At 43.5% G+C, this 26,684-nt stretch overlaps 1 protein-coding gene across 4 annotated transcripts; it reads right to left on the minus strand.

The window, feature by feature from the left end:
• Positions 1–889: 889 nt before the first annotated feature.
• IP6K2 (inositol hexakisphosphate kinase 2) lies at positions 890–23,776 on the minus strand. 4 transcript variants are annotated; one of them, XM_041425575.1, is made up of 6 exons: positions 23,694–23,776; positions 7,828–8,126; positions 5,463–5,685; positions 4,473–4,648; positions 3,059–3,234; positions 890–1,671 (listed from the first exon to the last, which is right to left on the minus strand). In XM_041425575.1, exons 2-6 carry the CDS (start codon positions 8,027–8,029, stop codon positions 1,174–1,176), a joined length of 1,275 nt encoding a protein of 424 aa, XP_041281509.1. In that variant the 5' UTR covers positions 8,030–8,126; positions 23,694–23,776; the 3' UTR covers positions 890–1,173. The 4 variants fall into 4 exon arrangements, with proteins under 4 accessions (XP_041281509.1, XP_041281510.1, XP_041281512.1 ...); XM_041425576.1 differs by having other exon boundaries at positions 23,583–23,744; XM_041425578.1 differs by lacking the exon at positions 23,694–23,776 and adding an exon at positions 23,334–23,480.
• Between the last annotated feature and the right edge of the window lie 2,908 nt (positions 23,777–26,684).

Below are 26,684 nucleotides of genomic sequence, written 5' to 3' on the forward strand. Positions count from 1 at the left end.
CTGTCACATCCCACCTCTGCTCTCCTAAGCAAGCCTACAGGCAAAGTATGGGCCAGGGAGATGATTCACCTGATTCTTCTGCACAAACTGACTACTTCATTCTAATTATCTGTAACAAGAACTTTCCCACTCCTACCTCAGCACTTCCACACCCATTTTTCTCTTGCACTATCATGATGACGTACAAACCTATCAAGGGGAGAAGTCCTGTATCTAAAAATGCTTAGATAAATGCTTTTAGCTTATGCTTAGATAAATTATAGAACCATTGGTTTAGTTACTCTCTATTATTTCAGTTACTCAGTACCCTCTCACTTTCTGATGCTTCCTTCCTGCCAGTTTGTCCCAAGAAAGATTTTAAGCTGCTTAAGGTTCTTTTCAGGCCTGGCAGCCCTGCCCTTGTTGCTGCTGTTGCAGCTATTCCTGTACAAGTTTTACACATTACGCCTCAGCTTAGGTTCAGTAACATCTATAGCTCTCTAGAAAGAGGTTACACAGCCTCTTTCTAGATACATAAGACCCAGTTACAAGACCCAGAAACAAGAAATAGGTTGTTGGTTTCAAGAGCAAGTTCTCACTGATGAGTCCTCATCCTGGCTGGAAGGGACCTCCGGAGGCCTCTCGGAAGCTGTCTTTACCCCATCTACGCCGGCTCTCTTGCCCCAGCCTCTCCTCAAAGGGCAGGTGCTGGGCCCTGCCAGCTCAGTGGCTCTGCCGGGCTCGCTCATCACTCTTGACAGGAGGCCCAGGACAGACGTGCTGTCCCACAGGTGGTCTCAAGAGGCAGGTAAGCCTTGCTGTTCATATGACGCTTCTGCATTACACCAGAGACCAGAGATCTGAGCTGCATCTCCTCCTCAGTCACCAGCAACAACGGAAGCGTCACTTACAATGAACAAAAAGAATTTTATTGGAACATATACACACAGGGATAACAGAGGTATCTGAGTAATCAAATATGGAATGTTTAAGAAAGTTAAAATAAATAAGGATACCAAGTTTTGCCAGTGCTAGGTCCAGCACCAATGTAAGTAAATGCCCTCTGAACAAGTCTGACTCTGACAGGATTATCCCTGCAGAGCCTGTAAAGATTCCTACCACCAGAAAGTGGCCAATAATTTTGGAATACAAAGAGTCACAATAGTGCTTTCTACTGATGTGCATTCACACTGTTTATTCACTACTTTCGTCTCTTATTTCTTTAATAATATCTATTAAATTCTGGAGTCCAAAAACGTAGCCCGTGTCTTGGCCCTCATGCACCACACTATCTTCTCCATAGTACTTGCAGGTTGTGTGGGCAAAGTCTATCATGCGGACATCGACAGTACTGGCAGTCGGTTTGTAGGCATAGGCTCCTGCCGACTCGTCTGAAGATTCCTCTGACAGGTCCTCCAGGTCCTCTGGATCCGAGTCAACGGCAACTTCCTGCCTCTCCTTTCCATCATAGATGATCAGCAAGGAGCTTGAATAGAAGCGATAGGACTCCTGTTTCTCCAGCACAGACTTGAGTTCAGTAAGTTTTTTAATAACGGACTCAAAGAGTTCCCTGCGCAGGTATTTGCCGTTGTGAAAGAACTGGTAAAGTGCTTCTTTGAATCCTTGGACTGAGAGTTTTCTTCCGTGGTATTTATTCATGAACATCAGCTGGCCAGTGCCTGCCTGGTAGACCTGCATATACAAACACAAGACAAGAACAAAAGGAATAGTTAAAATTGCTGGTAGTTAAAATTACTGACACCAAAGCCTTGAGGGGACACAAAAAAAATTTAAAAACTAAAAAAGCATGTTTCTTAAAACTTTTACAAGATGACATACTAATCTCTAAAACTGCTCTTGCCCAATTATAGAAATTGTTATCAACTGATCCAGCAGTGCCTGTGCAACTCAGAGGAAGTGGAAAATTCCCTCCGTTTAGATTTGAGCTTTTCCACCCAGAATGTAAGAACAAGGACTTTAAGTGAGATTAGGAAAGCTGCAGCCAAGATCTCTGAAGTCAAGCTACAACTTGTACCACAGCCACTCATTCAGCTCGTTACCTGCCTCTGCTCTAGGAGGTACCAGCTGATTCCCAGCATGCTGAGATCGGAGTGACAGCAAACTTTCCTATACAAAACTAAGGTGTACCCCATAATCATCTGTATTTGAAGAAGTCAGAGGTGCTCCTGCAGAAAAATGCCTTCCTGCAGGAAAGCACAGGAGAGTGGTCTATACAACTGATAGTTCAATAATGCCTAAACATCTGGGTCAAGAAAGGATTGCAGGTGCTTCCAAAATTCCCCTCTGTTTTCCAGCACAGAACAACACTGGAAAGTGAACAGTGGCAATGCCCTGCTCAAATCCCAGCACACTGTGGTTAGAAATGCAGCTCCCACACTTTCATTTCTGCCTCATGTTTTTCTCTGAATCTGAACAGTGAGCTGAACACCACACATGCCAACAGTCCTGCTGTGGAACAAGTCCCAGCAAACACTGTGAGCATTCCTGGAATCTATTGGATAGGAGGAGAGAAACTTCAGGAAAAAACTCCAACACAAACATGTTGTTTCCCGTATGACACTCTAGGAATACAAAAACAAGTAAACAAAGAACTCAGGTGAAAGTCCACACCATGTCTCCTCATCTGGCAACAAGTCTTATCACATTTACCAAGCACTTCTTGCCTGCGCTTTGCAACAAGTCTACTTCGAGCAGTGAAAGATCTGTGGCTTTCAAAGTTACAGAAGTGATAGCTTCTTAATATTTTTTACAAATTTTCACATCCTTAATTCAAAATGCATATAACTGGCCTCTCCTCTATCCTGAAATGGTAATTGTATCAGTAGTTTCAACAGTTTTGCGTTTGACCTCGGTGCAGGAGGCTGTGTGTTCAGAGCCTGCACTCACTGATGCAGAGCGTGGCCTGCAGGTTGCTGCCACCACCAACGATCAATGACACTCAAAATCCTCACTCCTTTGTAAGGAAACCAAGCACGGCAGCTCAAGGGTAACAGCCTTTGAGCTGACTACACAAACCCAAACTCCAGTAACACGACGGGCACGATGAGCTCCCCCTCACCTGCATGCCGCAGACGCGCACTCCGATCACGGCCGAGGTGCTCTGCTGGCACTTGCGGATCTGATTCGCCTTCTTCTCCTCGGACGCGTCGTCGCCGTGCTGCCGGGTCCCCATCTTCAGGTCCAGCACGCACGGAACCTCGTAGCGCGACGTCAGGTTCTCCAGCAAAATGAATTCTGACCAGTTAAGGAACAAGCCTCGCAATGAGGAACGCAGGTTTTAAAAACATTACCGCAGATTTTGTAGTGCCTCACTCTTAACTTTAAGCGTATCCAAAACATGCCTAGTATAAAGCAATCTGGAAAAATTACAGTTACACAAACTTAAGATGACCACTCTGTTTTAAACCAGTTCCAGTTTTACTAGTCTAGAGAGACTAGTGAATTTCCACATTAAGTGAAAACCAAAAGTAATCAGTTGTACAGAAATATAGCATGTCAGCTACCTTTCAATTATGATGTATTTCCGGTCTAGCAAGAGACTTTTTTTCCTGTGGGAGGTGAAGATTTTGTGTGTTTGTATTCCCATGTAAAAGCAGTGAAGCATTTTCAAACCATCTTTGCAGCTTTAAAATATCTGTATTATTACTGTCCTAAAGATATCACACACTTTTGAGGCAACTGTATAATATTCTAGTGAAATGGTGAGGGCACCAGCCAAAAAATCCTATCAAATTGATAATTTATTGGTCATAGATGTTTCAGTAATCCATCATCGAAACTCCTCACACTGAGAAATTTGTTTACCTCAGTATTTAGGTACTACTACTTTTGCAGGATGTATCAATTGCATCCAAGCCTACAAGATCATTTTCTGACAGAATGCTCGGGGTGGAGATGTTTGCCTATGGTTCCACAGCACAAAACCAATGTGCTTCAGCCTTCATGGATTCAGTCAGTTTTTTGTTTTTCATGCTGCAATCCTACATGGCTGTCTATATTCAATTTTTCTTCAAGCTCATCAAAAAGAGGCTACTAGAAGCAGAAAGTCCAGGCACTGGAACATCCTCTCTGTTTAAGAAACTGATGAAAACAGGAAGAGGACACTGGCTTTTAACATCAAAACAGTAATAAAAAGTGACAGAACTCATCTCCTTTGAAAACTCTCACTAGAAACTGTTTTTGTGGAAGACACCAAACACACTGTGCTGTAAAACATGTCCACTAAGCCACAACGTGAAGATTTGAATTCAGCTCTCTGAATTTCCTAGCTTAGGTAGTTTGTTACGCGCTGGAAAAGCGCATTTCTAGGAAGTGCCGGCAAACCCTCCAAAGATGCTAAATACATCTCAGTTTCAGAGAGTCTCTTGGGACTGCAGCTAAGCCTGCTCTGCACTCTTATCTGGAATGTTCAAAAACTAAGAGGCAGAGCCCTACTCACTCCATTGCTACGAGGTACTTTCAGGAAAGGATACTATACTGATTTCGGTGCTTTGCGTTTTCCTTCATCCGCTGTAACTGTTGCTGGTGACATTTCATGCTCCAAGGATTGTGGTGTTTAAACTGAGAACTGACATTTCCTTTTTTCTCTACAGTGTAATACAAGACTTCAGATTTCTTCAGCCACTCAAATTCTTCCTCCAGCTTGTGACTAGAAAAACAGAACAAAGTAATAAATTACAGGTCAAGAGGAAAAATAAGCTCTTGAAGAGGGGTTGTCAATGTATTTAACTTTACAACCTATTTTGCTCAACTTCATTAACAGCAAGCAAAAGCTTTATTTTCCTCTCTGTACACGTGAACAAGATGCCCATGAGTAGTGTTTTGACCATTACAAAGCCACTTCCATACTAATATAAATGAGCATATAGCCAAATGTTACAAAACACAGTAATTCTACTTATATATCCTTCACCTGTGTGCATGGCTTCTATGAAGTAATGCAAGAGGTAGCAATGCACTTTAAGGTTTATCCTTTGCTAAGGTCACTGTTTTTAGCACAACACATCAGATCTCACAGTTTATGATGGGCACAATTAGTAGGAATGAACAAGGGGAAAATGTCACTAGCAGGGATAAAGCAGGATTCCTAACAAAGTACGCCACGTTTGGGGTTGGTTTATTTTTAACTACTGTTCTTTTGCAGGTGGGTGAATGCTTTTTGTTTGTTTGTAGAGGTGCTTTTTTGTGGTTAGGTTTCTTTGGTTTGTGGTTTTTTTCTCTTTCTGAAGTGTCAAAAATAACTTTGGGAAACCTGCTTCAACTGACCACAGCAGAAGACGACTCAACTTAGCCTTTACTGAGGGCTAAGGACATTCTAGCTTCATTAGTGAACCTGTCTGCCCTGAAGAGGCCAGGAAAAACGAAAGAAACAAGAGAAGAAAAGAAAATGAAAGCGACAAGAGTTCTAAGGCATTCTCTGGAATTATGGAGAACAGAATTTGACAACTAGAAGTCAAACTTACCTTTTCATTTTTTCCTCTTTCCTGTGCTGCCGGACCCATTCCTTCGGTATCTTCTCGTTCTCTAACAACACTGTCTTTTTGTTAGCCCACCGCAGGAGCTTACTTTTGGGTTCACAGTCAGAGTTATCTAAGTTTTCTAAGTTATCATGGTCCCCATTTAATGGATATGCTATTAGACATAAGTTTCCATCTTCATCCTCTTCAAAGCTCACTGATACCACACCTGAAGAGAAAAAGGACCCAGGCAGTTAGGAATTGCTCGAGTGACAAGCAAGCCTTTCAGAACGCGCTCTTTTACACTACGAATACAGCAACTTTATTTTTTCTCTTACCCCAGTCCTTAGTTTCTATCTTGCCACAGGCCAAACCTCATCTGCCAACCTAACAAATATCAAAAGAGCTAGACAAAAATGACACCTCGCAAAAGACAATTTATCATATTGGCACAACAATGATATAAAAGGTCATTTTCTCTCTCTGAGGCAGTCAAGTAACAATCAAATAATAACAGGACACAATTTCAATTAATAAAAGTTTTTATTAATTAAAAAAAGGTCTGACTGGTCTGATTCTAAGTGAGATGTAAAACATTTGTTAACATCTTGCAGTGAAAAGTGACCTGCACAAAATAAAAATTCACACTAAAAACCTTTTAAATTTTGCACGACAGCAAAGCAAAAAGCAGTTCTCCGAACAATACTTGGTTAATAGATCCCAAGGGAAAGGAAAGATGTGCAAGGAGAGCAAAACAAGGGAAATGTCACATTACAACAGAAACTAGTCCAGAAGTTTCCACTTAAAATCACCATGTTTAATTATACATTTTCTTCTATTTTTTTAATATATTTTATTGATACTGGTTATGCAGCAATCTCATGGAATAAGTAACAAAAATGCAATACAAAGCAGATCTGTTTGTGGTACAGAAACATGGTGAACCTCAAAAGCATTTTTTCTCCTTATCCTCCCCTCAGGAGTCTCTGGAGCACTGCACTGTATTTCAAGAGTCTTAGTGGAGCACTGACAGATGTGCCCAGTACCACATGAATAAGTCTGAGAAGTTAATGGAGAAGCCATAACAATTATCTGAATTGTTTTTTATTTTGTTTTCCAGTCCTCTATTTCAGATCAATCAGTCTGCACAGTTCTTGCAGCTCATCACTAGCTGGGGGAGAGGTCTTGGTGAGAGACTGGAATTCCCAAGCTGGGCAGGCAGCTCCCAGACCTGCAGGGGCTGGGGCAGGGAGTACAGAACCTCTGACTGTCCCGCTGTCACAAAGGAAAGGACAATGGGGAAAAGGGTGGGGGAGCCAGCTAGCAAATGGCTTCTTTGCCTTTACTCTGGAAAAAAAAACAAACAAGAGGTGGACCAAGAGAGGCCCCTTCCCTCTAAATCCCTCCCCATACTTCCCAGAAAACCACATACACTAGTACAATTGTTCTATTACATTTTGAAAAGTATCATTCAAAGGTCAGATTTTCTTCCAGTCCAACAGAACTTGTAATTAGACATGGCAGAAAGTCTCTGTAAACGAGCAGAGATTATTAACTCTGAAACATCACTGAAGCCTTCCATCACTTTCACAAACAGAGCACAAAACTTCATCACCATCATGGTTGTTAAAATCAACGTGCTTTAAAAAGCAATTGCATTTTAAAAAAAGTGCTTCAGACATATTGTTTATTAATCATTAGACAGCAGTTGATGGAATAGGAGAAAGAAGAAGTATTCCTGTTAACTAGTTCAATTCTTAGGAGAACTGGAATTTCCACTCCTACATAATGTCTGACTCAGCCTCATCACAGCTACTTGATCCTTGCCTACCTAAATGCCATGAATTTTCATTTCCTTAATGGCAGAATTAACACTGCAAGTATTCAGCAAGACACCTTACTGGCACGTACTTATTGCAATCAAAATGAAAGTCAGAGGAGAAATCAAAGCACAAAAGAGACCACAACTAAGCTTACACAAAACACTATTATCCATCCTTACCAAATCCTTTGTAAACAAACATTAAACAAGGCAAAAAAAATTCAAATCCACCAAAAAAAAAAAAAAAAAAAAGGCAGATAATGCAAATGTTCTCAAGCTGTTAGCTACTTACCTGTGCCTAAGGGAGATATATGGGCTATCACCAGCAGAGCTGCTCTACTCTAATGCTGTTAGTCAGCCCAAACACCACTTGGCAAGCATTTCCACCCTGCATCTCCACAGCCTGCCTCAGACAACATCAAAATACGTGAAAAAAAACCCCTAAAATCTCTTCCACACAGAAGAGATTTCAGAGAGAACAGAGAGCACAGCACACTCGCATTAACAGAAACAAAAAGCCCAACCCCATTCAAAGGTTTGGTAACTTACCCTCATATTGTGGAGTGAATTTACGCATTTCTGTTGGGAGAGTCTCATAGAACTGGTGTTCTCTCTGAATAAGAGGCTTACAGATGGTCTTGTCGTTAAACCGGAGGACACAGGAGTGTCCTCCAACTTGGTGGACAAAAGGCTCGAGTAAGACTCCCTTGGAATAGTGCTCCACTTCCATTGCTCCAAATGCTGGGCTCATCCTTGTAGCACATTAGACAGAAGACGGCGGCAGTGGTGAAGGCAGTTCAGAGCCTGAAGCCTCCGAGCCCCGCAGGTGTTTAGTGTGATTCAGAAGTCTGTTAAGGCAAGCACAGGAGAGCGGCGGCGGTCAGTGTCGGTCAGTGTCGGTCAGTGTCGGTCAGTGTCGGTCAGTGTCGGTCAGTGTCGGTCAGTGTCGGTCAGTGTCGGTCAGTGTCCGCGCTCCGTGCCCGGGACAGCGGAGCGGGGCCGAGCGCGCGCACCTCCCGCTCCGGACGCGGCCGACTGCGCCGAGCGCGGCGCGCAGCCACGCTGCCTGCCGCACTCCAGCGCCCGAAGGCCGAGACAGCCCCCCTGCACTCGCCACCCCGCGAAACCGGGAATTAACACCGAGGGTACAATTCCTCCCTTCCAGGCAAGGACAGCAACCAACCGACGTCCAGAGTGGGACGTTTATTTCAGAGGTTCATTTACAACAACATGTCAGATACCGAAAATATTATACACGTACAAGCTGTTCACGGGCAAACCATAACGCTCTTGTGCCATTCCCCCCCTACATTCAGCAGAAGGCAGAGGTGTGCCAGCTGCACCCAAAGTTTGGTTCTGTACCTGTGCCCGCACGCTCGGTTCTGGCCGACACCAGGTTCACACAACCTGCACTTCAGAAAGCAATTAAAGGAGCGACGCTGAAAACTAAGACATGACCGTCTTGTTCTCTGCCTTCCAGTAAATTTTTAAGTTGAGTTACTCTAATTTTAGACCAAAGCTTTAATGATTAACTTTTTGTGGCTAAAAACAACCTCGTACTCATTTTGCCTGAAGATAGTTACACGAACAATAATGCACTTAATTCAAAGAGACTACAAAGTGTTCTAGGTCATAGGTCTATTTTTATTTGTCCTCCTTAGATATTTAACAGCTTTACATTAACTGGAAAAGCAGAGACCTGCAGGCTTAAAGCAGCGGTGCTACCAGAACTACAGACGCCTACAGCATGTCCCGAACATAAGAGCATTAATTGAATTAAACAACTAAACTGCTTAAAGAAACAACAGATCGATCAACTGAATGAACTCCAGGTCCTGGAATGTTTACCTGTGCCTAAGGATAACAGGTCAATAAGAGCTGAACATGTTTTTTTGGTGCGGCTTTTTGGTGTTTTTTTTTTTCTCTCCTTTCTTCCAAGGCACCTTATTTGACAAAACATTATCAGGTTCTTGTTGTTTTTTCTTCCCCCACCCCCCCATTTAATCTGGAACAGTATTCCCCAGAAACAATATGTCTTCTGATAACCTATATTATTAAGATTAGATCATTATCAATGAACTTTCATTTCTCTTTGTACTACTTTTCATTTCCTAGTATTTTTTTTCTAATGCAGCTACTGCATCACCGCAGAATTTTCTCACCTACCTCAGCATCAACAATTTGACAACTCAGAGACACATATAAAAACCTCCCAGTTACACCCCAAACACAAGGCATTTCAAAAAAACCCATCCAACTGCACCAAGCTGAGCAACCCAGAGTGCCCTGACAGTGCCGAAAAGCCAGGCCTGTCCCCAAGTCCTGGGCAGTCCAGGGTATCTCTTCAGCTGCCACACTCTTACTGCTCCAGTCACAGATTTATTTCCCCATGGCTCCCCAAAGCAGCACCCACTCCATGCAGAGCCACACTGCTCTTCACTAAGGCTCACCTGCTCACCAGCACACTGTAGCACACTTGGAGCTGTCTCCAAACACACACTTGACAAGCCACATTGCCACCTCCTGAGTAAACTCTGAGAAATGTTTCCATTTTCTCTTACAGAAATTATAAGCATCAGTCTGTATACTGCACCAGTTAATTTTACAACTCTTGAGCTTTCATTGGGATTTTCTATAGCCAATAATGCCTCCAGTCCTCTGGAATTTCCAAGGGAAAGCCAGAAGTATGCCAGGTTTCATTGGAGGTGCATTTCACATGTACATGATCTTGCAGTGCCAGAGCTTTACACTGGCACAGCCACATTTAACAGCCTTGCAGAACAGCAGCACTACAAGAGCCACTTTTTCCAAGGCAGCATCACCACTCTGTGGCTGCCTTCCTAATTACCCCTGATTCAGAGGCACTGAGTGCCAACTGCAGTGATTCAGACTGAGAAAGCACCTTGCAACATCCTTTAACCTCAAACACTTAAATCTGTTCCAGTCCTCCTGCATTACAGTTGTATCAGGAGTTAAGTCCTAAAGATATTTATGCCATCGAAATGACTCTAGCAAACATCTCCAACACTGTCCAATGTACAGCTTGTTTACCCAACACATCTTCAGGGAGCTCATTAGTAGCAGCTCAACTTGTTTGCTTCCACGGATGCCCAAGTGGTCTGGACAATACTTGCATGCAGACTGCACTCAGCAGCGGAACTGCCAAGCACAGAATTGGACAGCACTACTTATTCCACTTCACCCTTTCCTGAACAAGTAAGATCTGGCAGCACATCACACAGTATAACTTCCCAGTGGAGGAAAAAGAAAGCAAGTTTGTTTAGTGCTCTGATATTATACAAATTATTTGATAAGTTATGCAGTATTTAGGGGTGGGTTTTTTGAGAGAAATGTTAGAAACATTTGTACACAGTCCAACATAGTGTACGCAGTCGGCACTACCACAAGACAAATGTGAAACTACCAGAAATAAAGGGGAAGGCTCACACAAATGAAGATGAATTTACTGTGCCTGTATTAGTAAGTTCTCCTTCTGTTTTTATCTTCCAAAAACCACAGCACAACTCCCCCACGTTCCGTTTCCGTGACTGAATTTTTGCAGTACATATGACTGCTGAACAAGCTCTATTAATACAGCTCTGCAGCAGAAACTGTGAGCAAGGAGCTCCCTGCTACAAAGCCTTTAGCAGCTCCTTAATTGTGCCAGGCAACTTTGTGCCTTTTTATGAACCTAAAGCAGATCTGATGTGAACATTGTAACAGTGCTCAAGAAGACAGCAGCAAGACCGCAAACCTTGTCAACAATTTAGGTTTCAATGAGGCCTTAGTTTTCACTTTCATCAATTAATATATTTTAGTTATTCAATTTCACCTCTTTTCACCTAATGAAATTCTTCTCACTTGAAAAAAGGTTTTGAGTAAGATCTTACATTTTTTCTGCTGCATGCCTTAACATTACCATTACTAACAATCAGGATTTGTTTATCATTTTGGCTCTCTTTAATATTTTGCCATTCAGATTAACAGGGCCTGGAGCACAACTGTAATGCCCATCAGAAATGCTTTGCACTGTTTCATTTATAAATACTTTAATTCCATAAACAGCCTCACAATATGCCAAACTGGTTGCAGTTCCTTACAAATAAAAGCTTTGACCTAAGACCAACAGTTTCAAGCAGCATAGACGTTGACCAGCACAAGCACAATGCAGTTTTTCACCGCCTTTCCTCTGATTCTACACCCAGTTTGTTCTCAAGGCTCTTTGGGAAAGAAAGAGCCCAGAACAGCTGATTTTAGGCAATCTTCCCAGACAGCAAATGCAGGCTCACTGTACCCTGCCCTTTTCCTCCTACATGCTTTTAAGTGCCTTGGACTAGTTTTTGTTCAAACAACACATCAGCCAAAAAAGCAGATGTACTAAACCTTCACATGTTGAGCATTTTAAGAGAAAAATCTGACATAACTTGAAGGAGCAAATAAACACGTGCCTAGACATAGCAACATTCGCTTGAGCAGCGTCATTCTTACAGTAAGCAGCAAAAGATGTTTAAAACCCAAACCTGCAAACCAGAAGTGACATTTATAGGCACCTTATCCCCATCACGTGTGACAATGACCATCAAAAGAATACCACAATGAATTCATGTTTTAGGCTCTTAATATGAATCTCAGGTGAGGGCATTCTTTGGAAGGTACTTCATGTCATTACAGATTCTTGACTTAGTCCCACACGTAATTGCATTAATGAACACGTCCTCTGGAGAGCACAGCTCTCAATTAAGCAGCAGCTTCTTCCTTCATAACAATCTCAAATATAATACACCTCCTGCCAAAACTTTGTAATGATAGAACTACTGATGCAGAGCTGCCCTTCTGTTAAATCTGTTAAAAATGGGCTCTCTCTAGTGCAGGCTTTTTGCTTTGGATGGTTAGCGTCTTCAACTCCACAGAGCCATAAATCAGCTTTACAGGGATGGAAATAGCAAGGCAGCAAAGCTTTCTGCCCGCCCTTTTTTCTCAGTTCACTGGGGAGTGCAGAGGAAGCTGTCAGGGTAGAGATCTGCAGAGCAGAGCTGCTGCAGGGTGATGAAGCAGACAAAGGAAAGCCCCTTCCCAAGGTTCCAGGGTGCTGTGGTTTGACGCTGGCACAACACCAGGCACCCACAAGAGTCACTCGCTCACCCTGCCCTGCCACAGCTGGCAGAGGAGAGAAAACAAAAATTAACAAAGGCTTCACAAGCTGAGATGAGGACCAGGAGAAACTTCAAGGGCAAAACAGGCTCAACATAAGGTTGCAAAGTGAATTTATTACCAACAGAGATTCAGAGGAGGATAACGAGAAGTAAAATAAGCCCTTAAAACACCTTCTCTCCCAGCTCCTCCCTCCTTCCCACCAACAGCACAGGGAGACAGGGCACAGGAGTTTTTGGGTCAGTTCATCACCAAGATTTTCTTCCGCTGTTCTGGGAGAGGAACCCTTCCCCTGTGAGGCCGTGGGATCCTTCCTACAGGAGACAGCTCCATGTGAACTTCTCCAGCGTGGGTCCCCTCTCAGGAGCAGCTGGTCTACAGCAGCTGCTGCAAGGTGAACTTCCCCCCACGGGCAGACAGTCCTCTCAAATTGCTGCAATGTGGGTCTCTCTTCCCATGGGGTGCAGTCCTCCAAGGCCAGGCTGCTCCAGCCTGGAACAGGACCCTCTCTCTCCTCTGGGTCTTCTTCTGGATCACAGCCTCCTCCAGGCATTCACCTGCTTTGGCATGGGAGACTCCCCCGTGGGCTGAGGGTGGATCCCCATGGGCTGCAGGGGGTCAACCTGCTTCACCAAGGCCTGCAGAGAAATCTCAGCTCCAGCCCCTCGAGCACCTCCTCCTCCTCCACTGACCTTGGTGTTGCCATATTGTTTCCCTCCATGTTCTCACCTCCTCTTTTCTGACTAGAAGCGAAACTCTGTAACTTTGTTCTGATTTCCTGCTTAAACATGTCATCACAGAGACATGTTCTCAACCTCTCTCATTGGCCCAGCCTTGGCCAGCAGCATGTCCATCTTCACAGCCATCAGAGATTGGCCCTGCTGGACATGGTGGAAGCTTCCAGCAGCTCCTCACAGGAGCAATCTCTGTGGTCCCCCTGCTACCAAAAACCAGCCCATACAAAACAATGTACAAGGAACAGAGGAATGGCACAGTCAGCCTACAGGAAAGAAGAGCATCGGTGACTATTAGATCAGCCAAAGAGAAAGCTGCTTCAGCCCAAAGAACATTCAGGAAGAAACAACAAATCTGAAGATGGACACAAGAAGATGCAAATATCAAGGTGGAAAACACATGGTATGTTTCTGACAGCCCATCCCTCCCCCTGTATCATGCACAACATTGAAAAGTTTCTTGAGGTCTGAGTAGTAAGTCATACATTGCTCAAAGAGAATGCCCTTTCAAACTGAAGCAGGATAAACACATTATAAGAGCCTGCAATAATACACCTACAAACCAAGAATGGTTACAGGAATTTTACAAGTCCTCATATGATTGAAGTACTTGTTCCATTACTAATAATGTGGTACTTTACAAATAGCAAGGTACATTCCTTGAATCAAAGAAAGCAGAGAACACAACTTTAGAGTATGAAAAGCATTAGATATGTTAAACATGCTCAGGTTCAAAGGTCTTGCACAGCTTGTGATTAATTGTTATGAAAATCAATGCCATTCCTCCACACAAAACACTTGTTTTTCAGCAAATATGCCCAGAGTAACATGAGTAATGATTTGCTTCTAACATTCACTCTAGCTGCTGCTTGGCTCAGAAACTGAAGTTACTCCGATGTGTTCAGTTTTCAAAGTTCTTAAGATTAGAATGTAGATACCCATTCTCTAGTGTCCACTCAGCTGGACACAAATGTGTCACAATTAAAACAACTGTGATAAATGACCTCTGCATTAATTTATCCCAATTGTTTTAAACAGTTCCTGATTTTGAGGACACATTATACCTCTACATATAATGCAAATCCCACATTAGGATACTTTTTGAAGACTTCTGTATCTGCAACAGAATTAATATAACTAAGTAGTAAAAGCTATAGTTCATAATTTTTAACTCATTGAGACAGAAATGCAGAGCCCACATAATAATGTGCTTGTATTAATCCTACAGGTTTGAGAGAAGTCCTAAGAGCAGCCCTAAATTCTGCACAATTACAAAAAGCAAACATTTATTCTGATAAGTAATTTGGAGGGAAAAGTTTATCTTTGGTAGAAAAGTGCCCTGACTTTTTTTATTTATAAAGAAACCCAAAAGTATTATAAGCAGCAAATAATTCAAATTTAATAAAGCAGACAATAGTCTTTAACACCATGGGGAGTAGAGGGACAGCATCATCAATCAAGGGGGAGGAAATACTAGAGCCTTTCTTTAAATGAAAGACTGGGGGAGGAAAACCCCTTCCTTCTCATTAAGTACAACTTGAAGCAGGTGGTTGTGATGACGACATGATGCTGAGCTGGAACTTTCTATGCAAGCCAAGGTTATTTAAGCTCTTTTGCAGCAAATCAATCAATACAATGATCATTAAGTTACACGACTTGTACTCAGGGATGAGTAAGCATGACGTTTTGTAAAAAGACTCAGCAGAACACTTGAAACTCAAGAGTAACCAGCTCCTTCAGACCTGCATGTGCATTCCCTTTGGAAGCAGAAACACTTTTACTACAGCTTTTAGTGGTAAATCATGAGGGTGCTGGGAGTCAGACACTGTAGTGGCACATCTATCATCACCACCTACAGTCACAAAAAGTCATGAAAGCAAGTTTTTCTTATTGCATGCCATGTGCTTGGGCTAGACCAATAAAATAAGCCACCTGCTTCTTAAAAATATTGATAATTGATATAATGTCTTTTTTTTTTTTTAACTTATTTTACTAAATGGCTGGTAACTGCAGCACTACATTGCTGCAGTTCAGAAAAATTAAGTAACATCTCCAGATAAATAAGGAAACAAGTGCCTTGGATTAATCTCACAAATCAAGGGCCATGTACTGCAGAGGCATACTGGCTGTCCACAGAACATTCTGAGTCAGAAGAGACCCACAAGGATCATAATTTACTTAATCATGCATAACAGATGGACTCTAGAAACCCAGAATTATACAAGAACTCGTGCACAAAATTCCTACAAAAACCGTTTGCAAAAGCCTTTGGGAACATGATGACTCCACAGCAGTCTTGGCCCATCAAGGTAGAAAGCTAATCCTGTTTTTAACATTAGCTTCAAAAACACTAGCAAACATTTAACATTAGCAAACAGGAGATTCCCACCAAGGAAGAATACATTTTTCTGCTTTCGGAACTGCCAAAAATTACCTTGAAATGCCCTCACTTCTTCTGAGGATGTCACACCTAAAGGTACTACTCCTAGACATTTCTGAAAGGAGAGGGACAGTCCCACAGCAGCTGCAATGGCAAAGGACTCTCAAGTGCTACACTAAAGTCCTGTTCTGTTGTTCCTCAGGAGCCCAAGACAGCACCCTGAGATATCCTTTCCTGTAACCAGAGCATCAAGCCTTTCTGCTCACTATGAATTTTGTCTGTAATACAGAAACAAAAGACCATGCACTGAGATATTGAAAAATGTATAAAGATGCACTCTTTCAAGGAAAAACATTTTTTTAACTAGCAACACGTTTATCCTATCTCCTTTTAGTCCCTAACATGGAGTTCTAGTTTTGTCTTCCTTTAAATAAAACCCAAACACAGACATAAACACTGCCACAGAGGCTGAGACATGTATTTATACCTGTATATTTAACACCATAGCTACAGAGCCACCTCCTATACCAAAAAGAGTTTTGAATACAGCTTTAACAGATAAAACTTAAGAATTATGAAACATTAGGCATAACATATTCAGGGAGCAAACTAAGCACAAACCAGTCTGAAGTTGCATAATGTTCTATGAATATTATTCCTCACACACAATTATTATTCCTATCTTCACTAAACCAGGTCTACATTATTAGGAGAAACTCAGTTCCCCAATCCTTTTGTGCAGGAAAGCAAGACAAGTCACCAAGGCCATCTCCAAGAACTTCCAGCTTCTTCCCATAAGTGTGCACAGCAGCCCCTCAGCTGCAATTTCTTAAAATTCAGCAAGGAGGTTATGTGCCCTGTGCAATTGATATTTCAACATCTAAAAAAAGCAGCAGCTTTCAGCTTTCCCTACACCATTTGTAATCTGTAATCTTAACTCCTACATTTACAAAGTTCTGGGAAAACGCCAGTTTTACCTCTCAAGTAAAGCTATTTTATCTCCCTGCAACTAAAATAAAGCCAAGTTACAAGTTACTAAACATATTCAGACAGAAAAGAGCATGCAATTCTGACCCATGTAGTTTTTTCAGGGATTGTGTAATTTAAGAACCAGTCTCTTTTCCAAGTAAAAATGCCATGGAAACTAAGAAACCTGAACCACCAAAACTAAGCTACTTAAACTTCTTATTTAGAAACTGATCCATCTTAAAACGGGATTCTGGCATCAGCGGCCAAAATCACCAGTTGCTACAAAAAGACAGTACTGCCCTTTGTTGTGGAGAAACCAAAGTAGCACCCAGCCTTTAATCTTCTGAAAATATGACAGCAAGAGCTAAATTGTGTGGATTACACACATGAAAGTATTATTCAAGACACCAACACCCTCAAGAAATTCCAGCATTAAGATTAAATAAATCCTTTCTCATTACCATGAATTTAGCAGTCTGGGAACTGTATTTCGAGTCACTCAATGAAAGAACATGGAATTTGTGACCAGCCTTTCAGCTGTGACCCATTTGCCAAATATGATAAGAAATATAATGTTCATACAGGACAAGTATCAAGTCCCTTTCAAAGTCCACCCTCATTTAACTACACAAAGATTTTCTCTCCGTGTAATTCCTTTAGAAATCCCAACCTCTGATGCTTTTTATACCATAAGCACTAGGGGCCCAAAGGACAAGATTGTTAAATTAAAGCTTTGATGCCTAAATCCTACAATCCAAGCTAACTCCTTGAGCAAAAATTTCCAAAGGAATGCAGAGCGAAGATCATTAACAAATACATTATTATAGGAAGAGTGGTACCCTAAATGCAGTTACCTATTTAATGATTCTTATTTATGTGCATATTCACCTATACCATCAATACCCTAAAAAGAAGTTTAATCCCTTTATGTGGAAAAATGATTGAAAAGTAGCCCAGAAGGAGACACTCATCATGTTTTGGAATGCTCATCCCCATTTTTAACTGTAGTTCTACAAATGCAGGTTCCAAGAATACTTCTGATGACTAAGATAAATGGAGTTTTTGCTCCAGAACAGATCACATTAAAGAAATGCATTTAATATATATTTTAGAACTGTATTTACGTTTCAAAACATCTCAAACTACTGCAAACACACCTCAATTCAAAAAACACAACCCAGATTTGCATCTTAAAGGGAAGAGTTCGAACGATTCAGTGACCTCTACAGGCTCCTTCCCTAAAGAGCTGAAAGTAACTGCGACCTAAGACCTTGAACACAGCTCCCTGCAGGGTTGCCAGTGCAATTACAGAAGTTCAAATGCAAAAGATACAGTAGAACAATTTCCATGTGCTTCTTGTTTAACTGCAGCACATTGCATGAGAGCAAGTAAGGACAGCAGAAATCTTACAAGACAGACTCTCATGTGGCACAGCAAAACCAAGGGAAAAAATCTAGATTGTTTCCCCTAGCAAATGCAACTCACTTCAAGAACAGTTTCTTCCCATGAAAAGGACCTTTTCTGCAAGTACACCTGCCCAGTACTTAAAAATGCTTTTAAAATTATTTATGTATTTCATGTTTCATTATTCAGTGATCTCCTCTTACACCATCTGGGGCAAATTACAGGCATAGCATAATAATCCCTGACAAAGAATTAATCCATTTTAATCTCATACAGTTTACATATTCAAACAGCAATACAAAACCACTTGAAAAAAATCTTATCAACTCCAGTAATCTAGAAAAGGAAGCTTCATCAGGAGCTTGGCTGTATTGCTGTTATCCTTGCAGCAGGCAGGCTGAAATACATTTATTGATACACAAGAGCTAGCTAGTTTAAACAGCCCAGGCAATGGGATACAGCTGGAGTATGTCTTATTCCCTTAAAAATATCTGTTGCTTTAGAGGCAATTTTTATAGCAGTCACCAAGTGTGCACTGCACAAGTGTCTTCAAAGAGAAACCATCACTCACCAAAAAGGGAAGGAGCAGACCGGACGATTGCCAAAAACCTATTTTCTCTTCAAAATCCCACAACATAGCACCACCATCCACAGTGTGCTGATGTTCCAATTCTGCATTTCCAAAAAACAGCACACTATGAGGGGGAAAAATATTTCAAGAAGTCAAGCTTATGAAAAAAGCACTTTATTTTTTGAAAGCAAACGTTGCACATAGGGATGTTAAAACATTATTTGCACTTTAAGACACAATCACGATTCAGCACTTGGGTTTAAATACATCAGAGGCTTTGTTTAACAGAACAACTTTAAGTCAGTCATCCTCTCACCAGGCAATTCACTGCAGCTCCATCAGCATTTACTTCATCTACCTTCACACTCAGGAGACTACTTAACTGTCTCCACAAAGCCCAAATGACATCCCCAGCCTTTATGTTCCCTCCTTGTTGGAAATGCCACAACTTTGAAATTTTTCTTATGTAACTCTGGTCAGGGTTATCCAGAACTGATACCCTCAACTTTAATACCCACAGATGTCTCTTCAGAAAACTGACTGGTTCTATTAAGCCAGAACCAATTTTCCTAAGGTATCTTGAACAGATTCCCAGTTGCAATGACAGTTATATTAGTAGGAACACACCTACCCATCAATTTAACCTTCTAACTTCCGTTAAACTGAATCAACCTTCTGAAAGTGGTTAACACCTTAGAAAGATAAAGATTATGCCTATCACGTCAGGCAGTTTCACTTCTCATTTCTGTAACCTCATTAAACTAAATTATGTCATAACCCCAAAAAAAAAGAAAAAAATCCATTGCCATCACACTCTCTCCATATATCCAAAGGATAAGGCAAATAAATTGCCATTTTTCTGGAAAAAGATATGAAAAGGGAAAAGAGCAAATGTCAAAAGAAAAGAGGTCATCTTCAATAAGCATGAAATGAAGCAGCACCCAAAATTCCCGATAAGGTTGCAGGCAGTGTAGAAAATTTCTGCATCACAGCACTGCACAGCTATTTGGGTATGCTTAAAGCCCTCTCTGCTTCAAGAAAGTAAAACCATTTTTGCAGTGCTCATTCTAATATGGACTTTGGCATAAACCCCCCAAACCCCTTGCTACTTCTAATGAAAAATAGCCTTAATAATTTTATTATTCCTTGAGTCTGTTCATTTTAAGTCTCAACAACGTGGGGTGCTATTAACCAGCTTAAGCAAGTGATCCAAATTAACTTTTATTTTCCCTTCCTTCCAACCTTCTGGATGCCAGCACAGCAGGACAGAAGACAAGCACGAAGAGAGGCAGTACAGCTGAACGGCTGCTGTGTGAATTCGGCAGTTCCTCGGTGTGTTTGGGCTCCTGACTGGCTGATGAGCACGTGCTCAGCTCCAAACCAGGCGCTGCCTGTGCCACCTCTTGCCCCAGCATCCCTCATGGCACACACACAGAGCCAGACTCTCTGTGGCCAACACCGTTTTATGAGCAAGCCCTTCTTTCTCCAGTACAAATGGCAAAGTGGGCAGTAACTGGTTCCAGCTGTCTCCAGTACAGAATCCTCCACACAGGAGCAATCCAGGCAGAGGGTCAAAGGCTGCATGTTGATAGCTGATAACACACAGTGGTACATTCTGTACCTATTATGAAGATCATAATTCTCTTATTCTGACACAGCCCTTCTTTCAGAGACACAGGCAGGGCTGCAGTGGCTTTGTGCCACACAAGCCAAGAATTTACAGAAGATTTCAGATTTCAAGCTCTGAACACCTGACTGAACAAAACCAATGACAGGCCTTCATTGGAACAAACAATCTTGTTTCCACTATGCCTTCCAGTATTTCAGATTTTGCAGGAGAAATTTCTAGTTGCTTGCAGCGATACAACGTCATACAGCTTTTTACAGAAGTGGGAAAGAAAGAACTACTTTGCAATAAATAAATTCATAGGCCAAATAAATTTTGGGCCTTTGATAGGCCCAAAATTAACATTCTAATGAGATATTTCTAACAAAATTACAGAAATAAATACCTGCACCTATACCTTAAAACTCTTAAAATATAACCTCTTGATATTTGTGAACTATACTGTATTGTTTCAAAGATGCAATGACCTTGGGCAAGACAGGAAGCCAGATAAAAGAATTAGCAAGAGGAAAAATCCTCTCCCTGCAATGGAAAATTTTCATCTCTTCAAGCAAGGCAGAGATGCTCAGCCCGAGCTGCGTTGCCTGGAGACCAACGGCAGCTTCTTGCCAGCAGGGAGGAGCCAAGCTGAGAAGCGGATGAACTGAATGAGAGGCGGCAAGGCTTTTCCACACGTCAGTGTAAAAACCTGACAGCTTTCAGCTAATGGTTCTAGCCCATGCTCACCAGATAAATAAGAGTTATTATGAATGTGAAATGTCAGCTTAAAAAAAAACCACTTCAAACTGCTCTATATTTGGCTCTTACCCCCACACTTTGGGTACAAGTAGAGCAGTAAATACCACACACAAGATAAAAATTTTAGTTGCACCTCCATTTCTGCCCTTTCAATCTTTGGATGTGGTACGTGATCTTTTGGAACATGCTCCTACCCATTAAACAAGTTCTATGTTTAAGCAAGGGTGCAGAAACATTAAGGAAACCAGTGAATTTCATCAAAAAATGAAATTTCCCCTCGGCTTAGCATCAAAACCCACATCAAATCTTGGTTCACTTCAAAACCAGCCTTTCCCACTAGCACAGCTCCCCAGGAAGGCCAGCATCATGGATGTTATAGAAGAGACACTTGTTTTGCCTGTTCTGGTGCTGGAACAGCTCTCAAGCTCAGGCAGGTGTTAACCCAGCTGCAGAAGCAGCACTCCTGACCTCAGAAACACCCCAGCCATCTCCCAATTTCGAAAGACCATCAAATTAAGAATCATTGAAAAGAACTGACATTTAATACCAGTTTCTCCAGAATTTCCCTATATCTTACCTAGTTCAATTCACTCAAAATACTCAGACAGTAAAGAACTAGAGCTTTCTGAAGAATGGTCTTATTTCATTTATCCCTGTAGGTAAATCCCACAGAGATTCCACATCACTAGTGAAGTAGGTCTTTCACCACCACCCTGACAGCACACATTTCCCTGCCTCCAGCTAACCCAAAAGGACAGACATTTGTGTGCCACCACTGCTGACAGACTGTGACACCCCTAGTGCCTCGAGGTTTGCACCCTTCCTCTACTCTTCAAAAGGAAAAACATCCCCAAAATACCCTCACACTCCCCAGCTGACTGGAGAACAACTAAAGCAACACCAATACCACTGATCTGGATGGAAGCCCAACCCCTGACAGGCAGCAAAGAACCTCTTTAACATCTTTTCTCATCCCGGTTTTTCAAAAGCTTATGACTGACAAATGCTAAATCTTCCTCCAAAGCAACTGGTAGGGAAGGAATTTTGTGAGCACAAAGCCCATGATTCATAGGACTGACCACTGCCCAGTTTTCCAGCTGCTTCCAAACCACCACCTCATGGTTGTGACAGCTCTGATCTACCTTTCCTCCTAAAGAAACAGCAACATAAAGCCTGTGTTGCTTGTATAACTGAAGTACCACAGACAAGATAACAGACTGTTACTTCAGAAAGGTATAAACATCAAAGACAGAAAAGGCAGAAAAACAGTTTTTCAATTAAATTAATGCAAATTTATGGAAAGCTACACGGCCAAGTTTAACGTCTGGAATTTCTTACAAACAAGTGCATGTGAATGGCTGTAATCCTTCCCACAATCCCTAACCATCAGACACTTCTGAACACTTAAGATTATTTTTTAAAAAGAAATTTTCCTGAATTCCGGCAGTTAAATCATTGGGTTCTTACTTGTTTATTAAAGAAAAAAATATAACAGCAATCTGGAAGATGCTGAATCAGAAATAGTAAACAAATTAATAAGTTCATTTTTAAAACACATATTTATATGTGGATGCATGTGTACATAAACCCAGTTTCCATTCCTTAATGCTAGCAATAAGTCCTGAAAACACACAAATTAATTCAACTTAAAGAAAACTTTACAAGTCGGTTTTGTCTTATATATGAGAAAAATTACGAGCAAAGAGGCCAATTCTTGGCCAAAACAACCCTGACCTTGTTATCCCCAAGTGCCAGATCTAAACTGTTCTACTACCATTTCAGTGCTGCATGTTGAGTAATGACCAATGATACATCACCTGACTAAGAAGTTAAACCAAACATTAATATTCCAGAAGCAAATATTAGAGCAAAATTCTAATTACAGTATTTGAAACAAAACTGTCCCCTTCGATGTTCATGAAAAGCACAGAGGCACTGCCTGCATGTCTAAAACACCTGAGTCTATGGGACACATAAGGAACTGTGTCAAAAAAACGGAGGGGGGGGGAGGGGAAACCAGCCTAGAAGTAGAGGGCAATTAAATGCCAGCATATATCAGGAAAGATATCAGCATTAAACATGCGTAGTTTTCACAGCGAAATTAAGGCCAAGGGCATATCAGGGTGTAACTACCAAGAAGTTGTTGTTCCATCAACAATGATAACATTTATTTTTTTTAAGCTGGATGCCTATTTCCAAAGCCTCAACAGTAAGTGTTTTTGTTTTAACCGTCTGCAGCTCCCAAGCCACGTTAAAAAGGTATTACAAAATCGTCATCCTCAAAACAGTTCTTAACAAGGCATCTCCCAGAACTTCCAGTTTACAGAGAAAAAGGGCATTCTAGAGCATCACATCCACTTATGCAACGCATCCCGCAGCACCCGTTTTTCATTTAGAACTATTCCCGAGCGTACCAAGCAGCCGCCAGAGCAGCAGCACACCCAGCACCCGGGCAAAACGGACAGACAGCGATTCACAGACCTGCTGAGTAACAGCGTGAGGCGACCGCCGGCCCCGGGCTCGGCAGCCCCGGCCCCCACACCGCCGGCCCCGCGGGGAGCGCCGAGCGGACGGGGATGCTCCGCGAACGCCGCCACCGCCGTCCCCCACCCCGGCCACAGCCGCATCCCCGGGGGACTCCAGGCCAGCCCGCCCCTCCCTGCCCGCCGAGCCCGGCAATGCCCCGAGGCCGCCACCGAGCATCCCCTCCGGGCAGCCGCCCATCCCCACCTCGCCGGGCCAGGCACGGATCTGCGGGCGGGCGGAACTGCAGCCGTTCCCTCAGCGGCGACCGCCCCCGGGGCAGGAACAGCGGCGGGGGGAGCGGGGCGCGCCCATTACCTGGTGCTGGGCCGGCGCCGGCTGCGGCCTCAGCGCTTTTGTTCCTCAGACGTCAAGATGGCGGCGCGGCGCGTGGCCGGCCCTCCTCGTTCCGGCGCGCCCCGCCCTCCCGCCCGCCTCTCCATTGGCTGGGCGCGCACCGCCGCGCGCTGATTGGGCGCCGCCGGCGCCGCTGTTGCCAGGGGAGCGGGGCAGGGGAGGCCTCGGCATTGGCTGTGCTCCGCATCCGCCCTTCCAGGGGAACCCGGGCAGCGGGGCCGCGGGGCCGAACGACCCCTCCGGGTCTGCCAGCGGTCCTGCCAACGCTCCGCGAGGCACACACAGGGCACGGTCTCCGCCCGAGCGGGCAGCGCAGGGCAGCCGGTGTGGCCGGGAGCCGTGAGGCACCAGCCAGGCACGCTCAGGCTGCGGCCTGTCCCGCTCACCTCCCTGAGCTGTCCATTCCCCCTCCGCAGCCGTGGACAGGGCTGTCAGTAACTTGCCCTCAGTGCCTGCCTGAAAACCATTTTTCCCCTGGTGTGCGACGCTTTGCCGTCAGTTCGGACGGGCCCGGGCACGGCTGCAGGGCCCCAGCGCAGCTCGCCCGCTGGGAACACCTGCAGGGCGCTGGGGCAGAGGAGCCTCCTGGGGCTGTGCGCTTGAGCTCCTGCCCTTCTGTTTCTGTACACCAAAAATCCCAGGCAAACGCAGCTGAAGGTCCTGGAGGCTCCCCCCACTCGGCTTTACCCTGGGTGACTTTCTCGGGCCAGTGGCTGATGCTCAAAATGCGATCACAGTCGTCAAGGTTTGAATGCGAAGCCGTGAACTGCGGGTAACAACAGCCACCATCGTTGCAAGGAAAAAAGAATAATGAGATAATTGCAGTTTAAATTACTAAGCAACAGTCTCTCTGACAATGAACTTAGTAACGCTCTGCCATCTATTTAATCACACTAATGAGACAGAACAACTCCACTTAGATACAAATTACTCTGCATTTCATTTAAATAAAGGTCAGAGAGCTAAAAGCCACACAAACCGCCACACTTCTGCTGCACAACACACCCAGCAACAGGCATCCTTTTTTTTTCTAGATGGGACCCAGCCTTTCTGGCTCTGAGCTGCCAAGGCAGGCCTGCACAGGGCATCTTGGTCAAACCTCCCACTTCTGCTTCCCAACTGCCTGCCTGTGTGTGGGCCGCTGGCTCCTCTGGCTCAGGAATAGCTCCTTGGTTTGGAGAGGTGAGCACTAGTTCACCAAAGAGGTTTAGAGGGCAAGAGATCTCTGGTTTCTAATTGTTCTAAAGTAAAAGCATAACTAGACTCTTGTGTAAGAGACAATTATACCCCTTAGTTCTCACTGCATAAAATATGCCTTTTGCTCATCAGGCTGACAGTCAAAGCCCAGCAGGCCTGCTTGGTGAGAGTGTTCTCGTTTATCTGGCTGGTGCCATCATGATTACCTTAATATAAAAATCTGGTTTTCTATGTGTCTCGCACCATTTAAACCTGATGACTTCCCTTGGAGATTTAATTTTTTTTTTCCAAATCTATGCCTCTTTGGGCTGAAGCTGTTCTTGAGAAGGCAGGTCTGTAATTTTCTAGAGAAATCTGACTGGCAGTTATGACCAGAGGGTATTGACACATGCTACTAGTTTTAATCAGTGTTTGCAAGTCCAGAGCTAGCCCAGGCTCACATCTGGTTTATATTCCCTTGCCACAGAGGGAAGGGATCTGAGGTGAGCCCCTTCCCCTTCTTCCAGAGGCTGGGAACACTCCCCCATACTCACAGCAGTAATAGGCTTCCTCAAGCCTCACTCCTCGCTGCACTTCTTTGTGTTCCTCTTAATTAGCGGGGGAGTAATTCCAGGCTATTCGAGTTACTTGGCATCTCCACCTCCTCCACGATCAGCTTCCCTGATACAGTTCATGCCGGTAATAAGATGTCAGCATTGAGTTTAGCTTGGCAAGCCTTTCATTCCCACACTGTTCTTGCCTGCACACGTCCTAGAGTCACTTCCTAAACTTCCATCCCCCCATCCCATCAGGTGCAGGATGAGCCTCCAGCTAGCTGTGCTCCTAGGCACACAAGGAAGGCTGATCCTTTGGCTCCTAGGCACACAAGGAAGGCTGATCCTTTGGCTCCTAGACACACAAGGAAGGCTGATCCTTTGGCTCCTAGACACACAAGGAAGGCTGATCCTTTGGCTCCTAGGCACACAAGGAAGGCTGATCCTTTGGCTCCTAGAGACAAGAGGAAGGCTGATCCTTTGGCTCCTAGGCACACAAGGAAGGCTGATCCTTTGGCTCCTAGAGACAAGAGGAAGGCTGATCCTTTGGCTCCTAGGCACACAAGGAAGGCTGATCCTTTGGCTCCTAGAGACAAGAGGAAGGCTGATCCTTTGGCTCCTAGAGACACAAGGAAGGCTGATCCTTTGGCTCCTAGAGACACGAGGAAGGCTGATCCTTTGGCTGCGCGGCAGCCCAGGTGACCCCACAGCACTTTTTGAAGCATTTTCCCCTGAGCAATGATGTGAGGCCAGCTTTAGCTGCAGGAGTCCCTGCAATAACTACGCAGCTCAGCCCTCCTCCTCATCCCCAGGACAAAGGAGATGCATTTAAGGCTGCGAGGATCTGCTCATGCAGGCAGTTTCTCCCACTGCCTAAAGTATTCACAAAACAAATAGGCAACAAATGTTCTGATTCTGCAAACACCTTCCTCTCCCTTCTGTACACTGTGTATATATACACATATGTACAATTAAGTGCCAGACAGACAGTTTAAAAGAACAAGCACTTCCTGTTATTTACTGGTACAATACAGGAAGCAGCACAGTAAGCTTCTCCCTCTTGGGTTGTCAAATTCACAATCCAGAGGACACACCTTCAAGTATAAAGTTAATGTATTTTTATTTTTCCATCTCCCTTGCTAAGGATTTAAGATTTGAACCTTTTACAGGGAGCAGTGGACTAGTGTAAAATTCCCTAATTCAGTATTATTCTTACCATGTG

The sequence above is a fragment of the Onychostruthus taczanowskii genome, unplaced genomic scaffold, assembly GCF_017590055.1.
Source record: "Onychostruthus taczanowskii isolate IOZ18803 unplaced genomic scaffold, ASM1759005v1 scaffold9, whole genome shotgun sequence".
Lineage (NCBI taxonomy): Eukaryota > Metazoa > Chordata > Aves > Passeriformes > Passeridae > Onychostruthus > Onychostruthus taczanowskii.

Bases quoted from the DNA above. Each gene is read 5' to 3' on its own strand.
- IP6K2 (XM_041425575.1), bottom strand. From the start codon at position 8,029: ATGAGCCCAGCATTTGGAGCAATGGAAGTGGAGCACTATTCCAAGGGA. The intron at 5,686-7,827 runs GTAAGTTACCAA...TTTTCTCTTCAG, and splicing joins ATTCACTCCACAATATGAGG to GTGTGGTATCAGTGAGCTTT. The intron at 1,672-3,058 runs GTGAGGGGGAGC...TTGTATATGCAG, and splicing joins TGCGCGTCTGCGGCATGCAG to GTCTACCAGGCAGGCACTGG.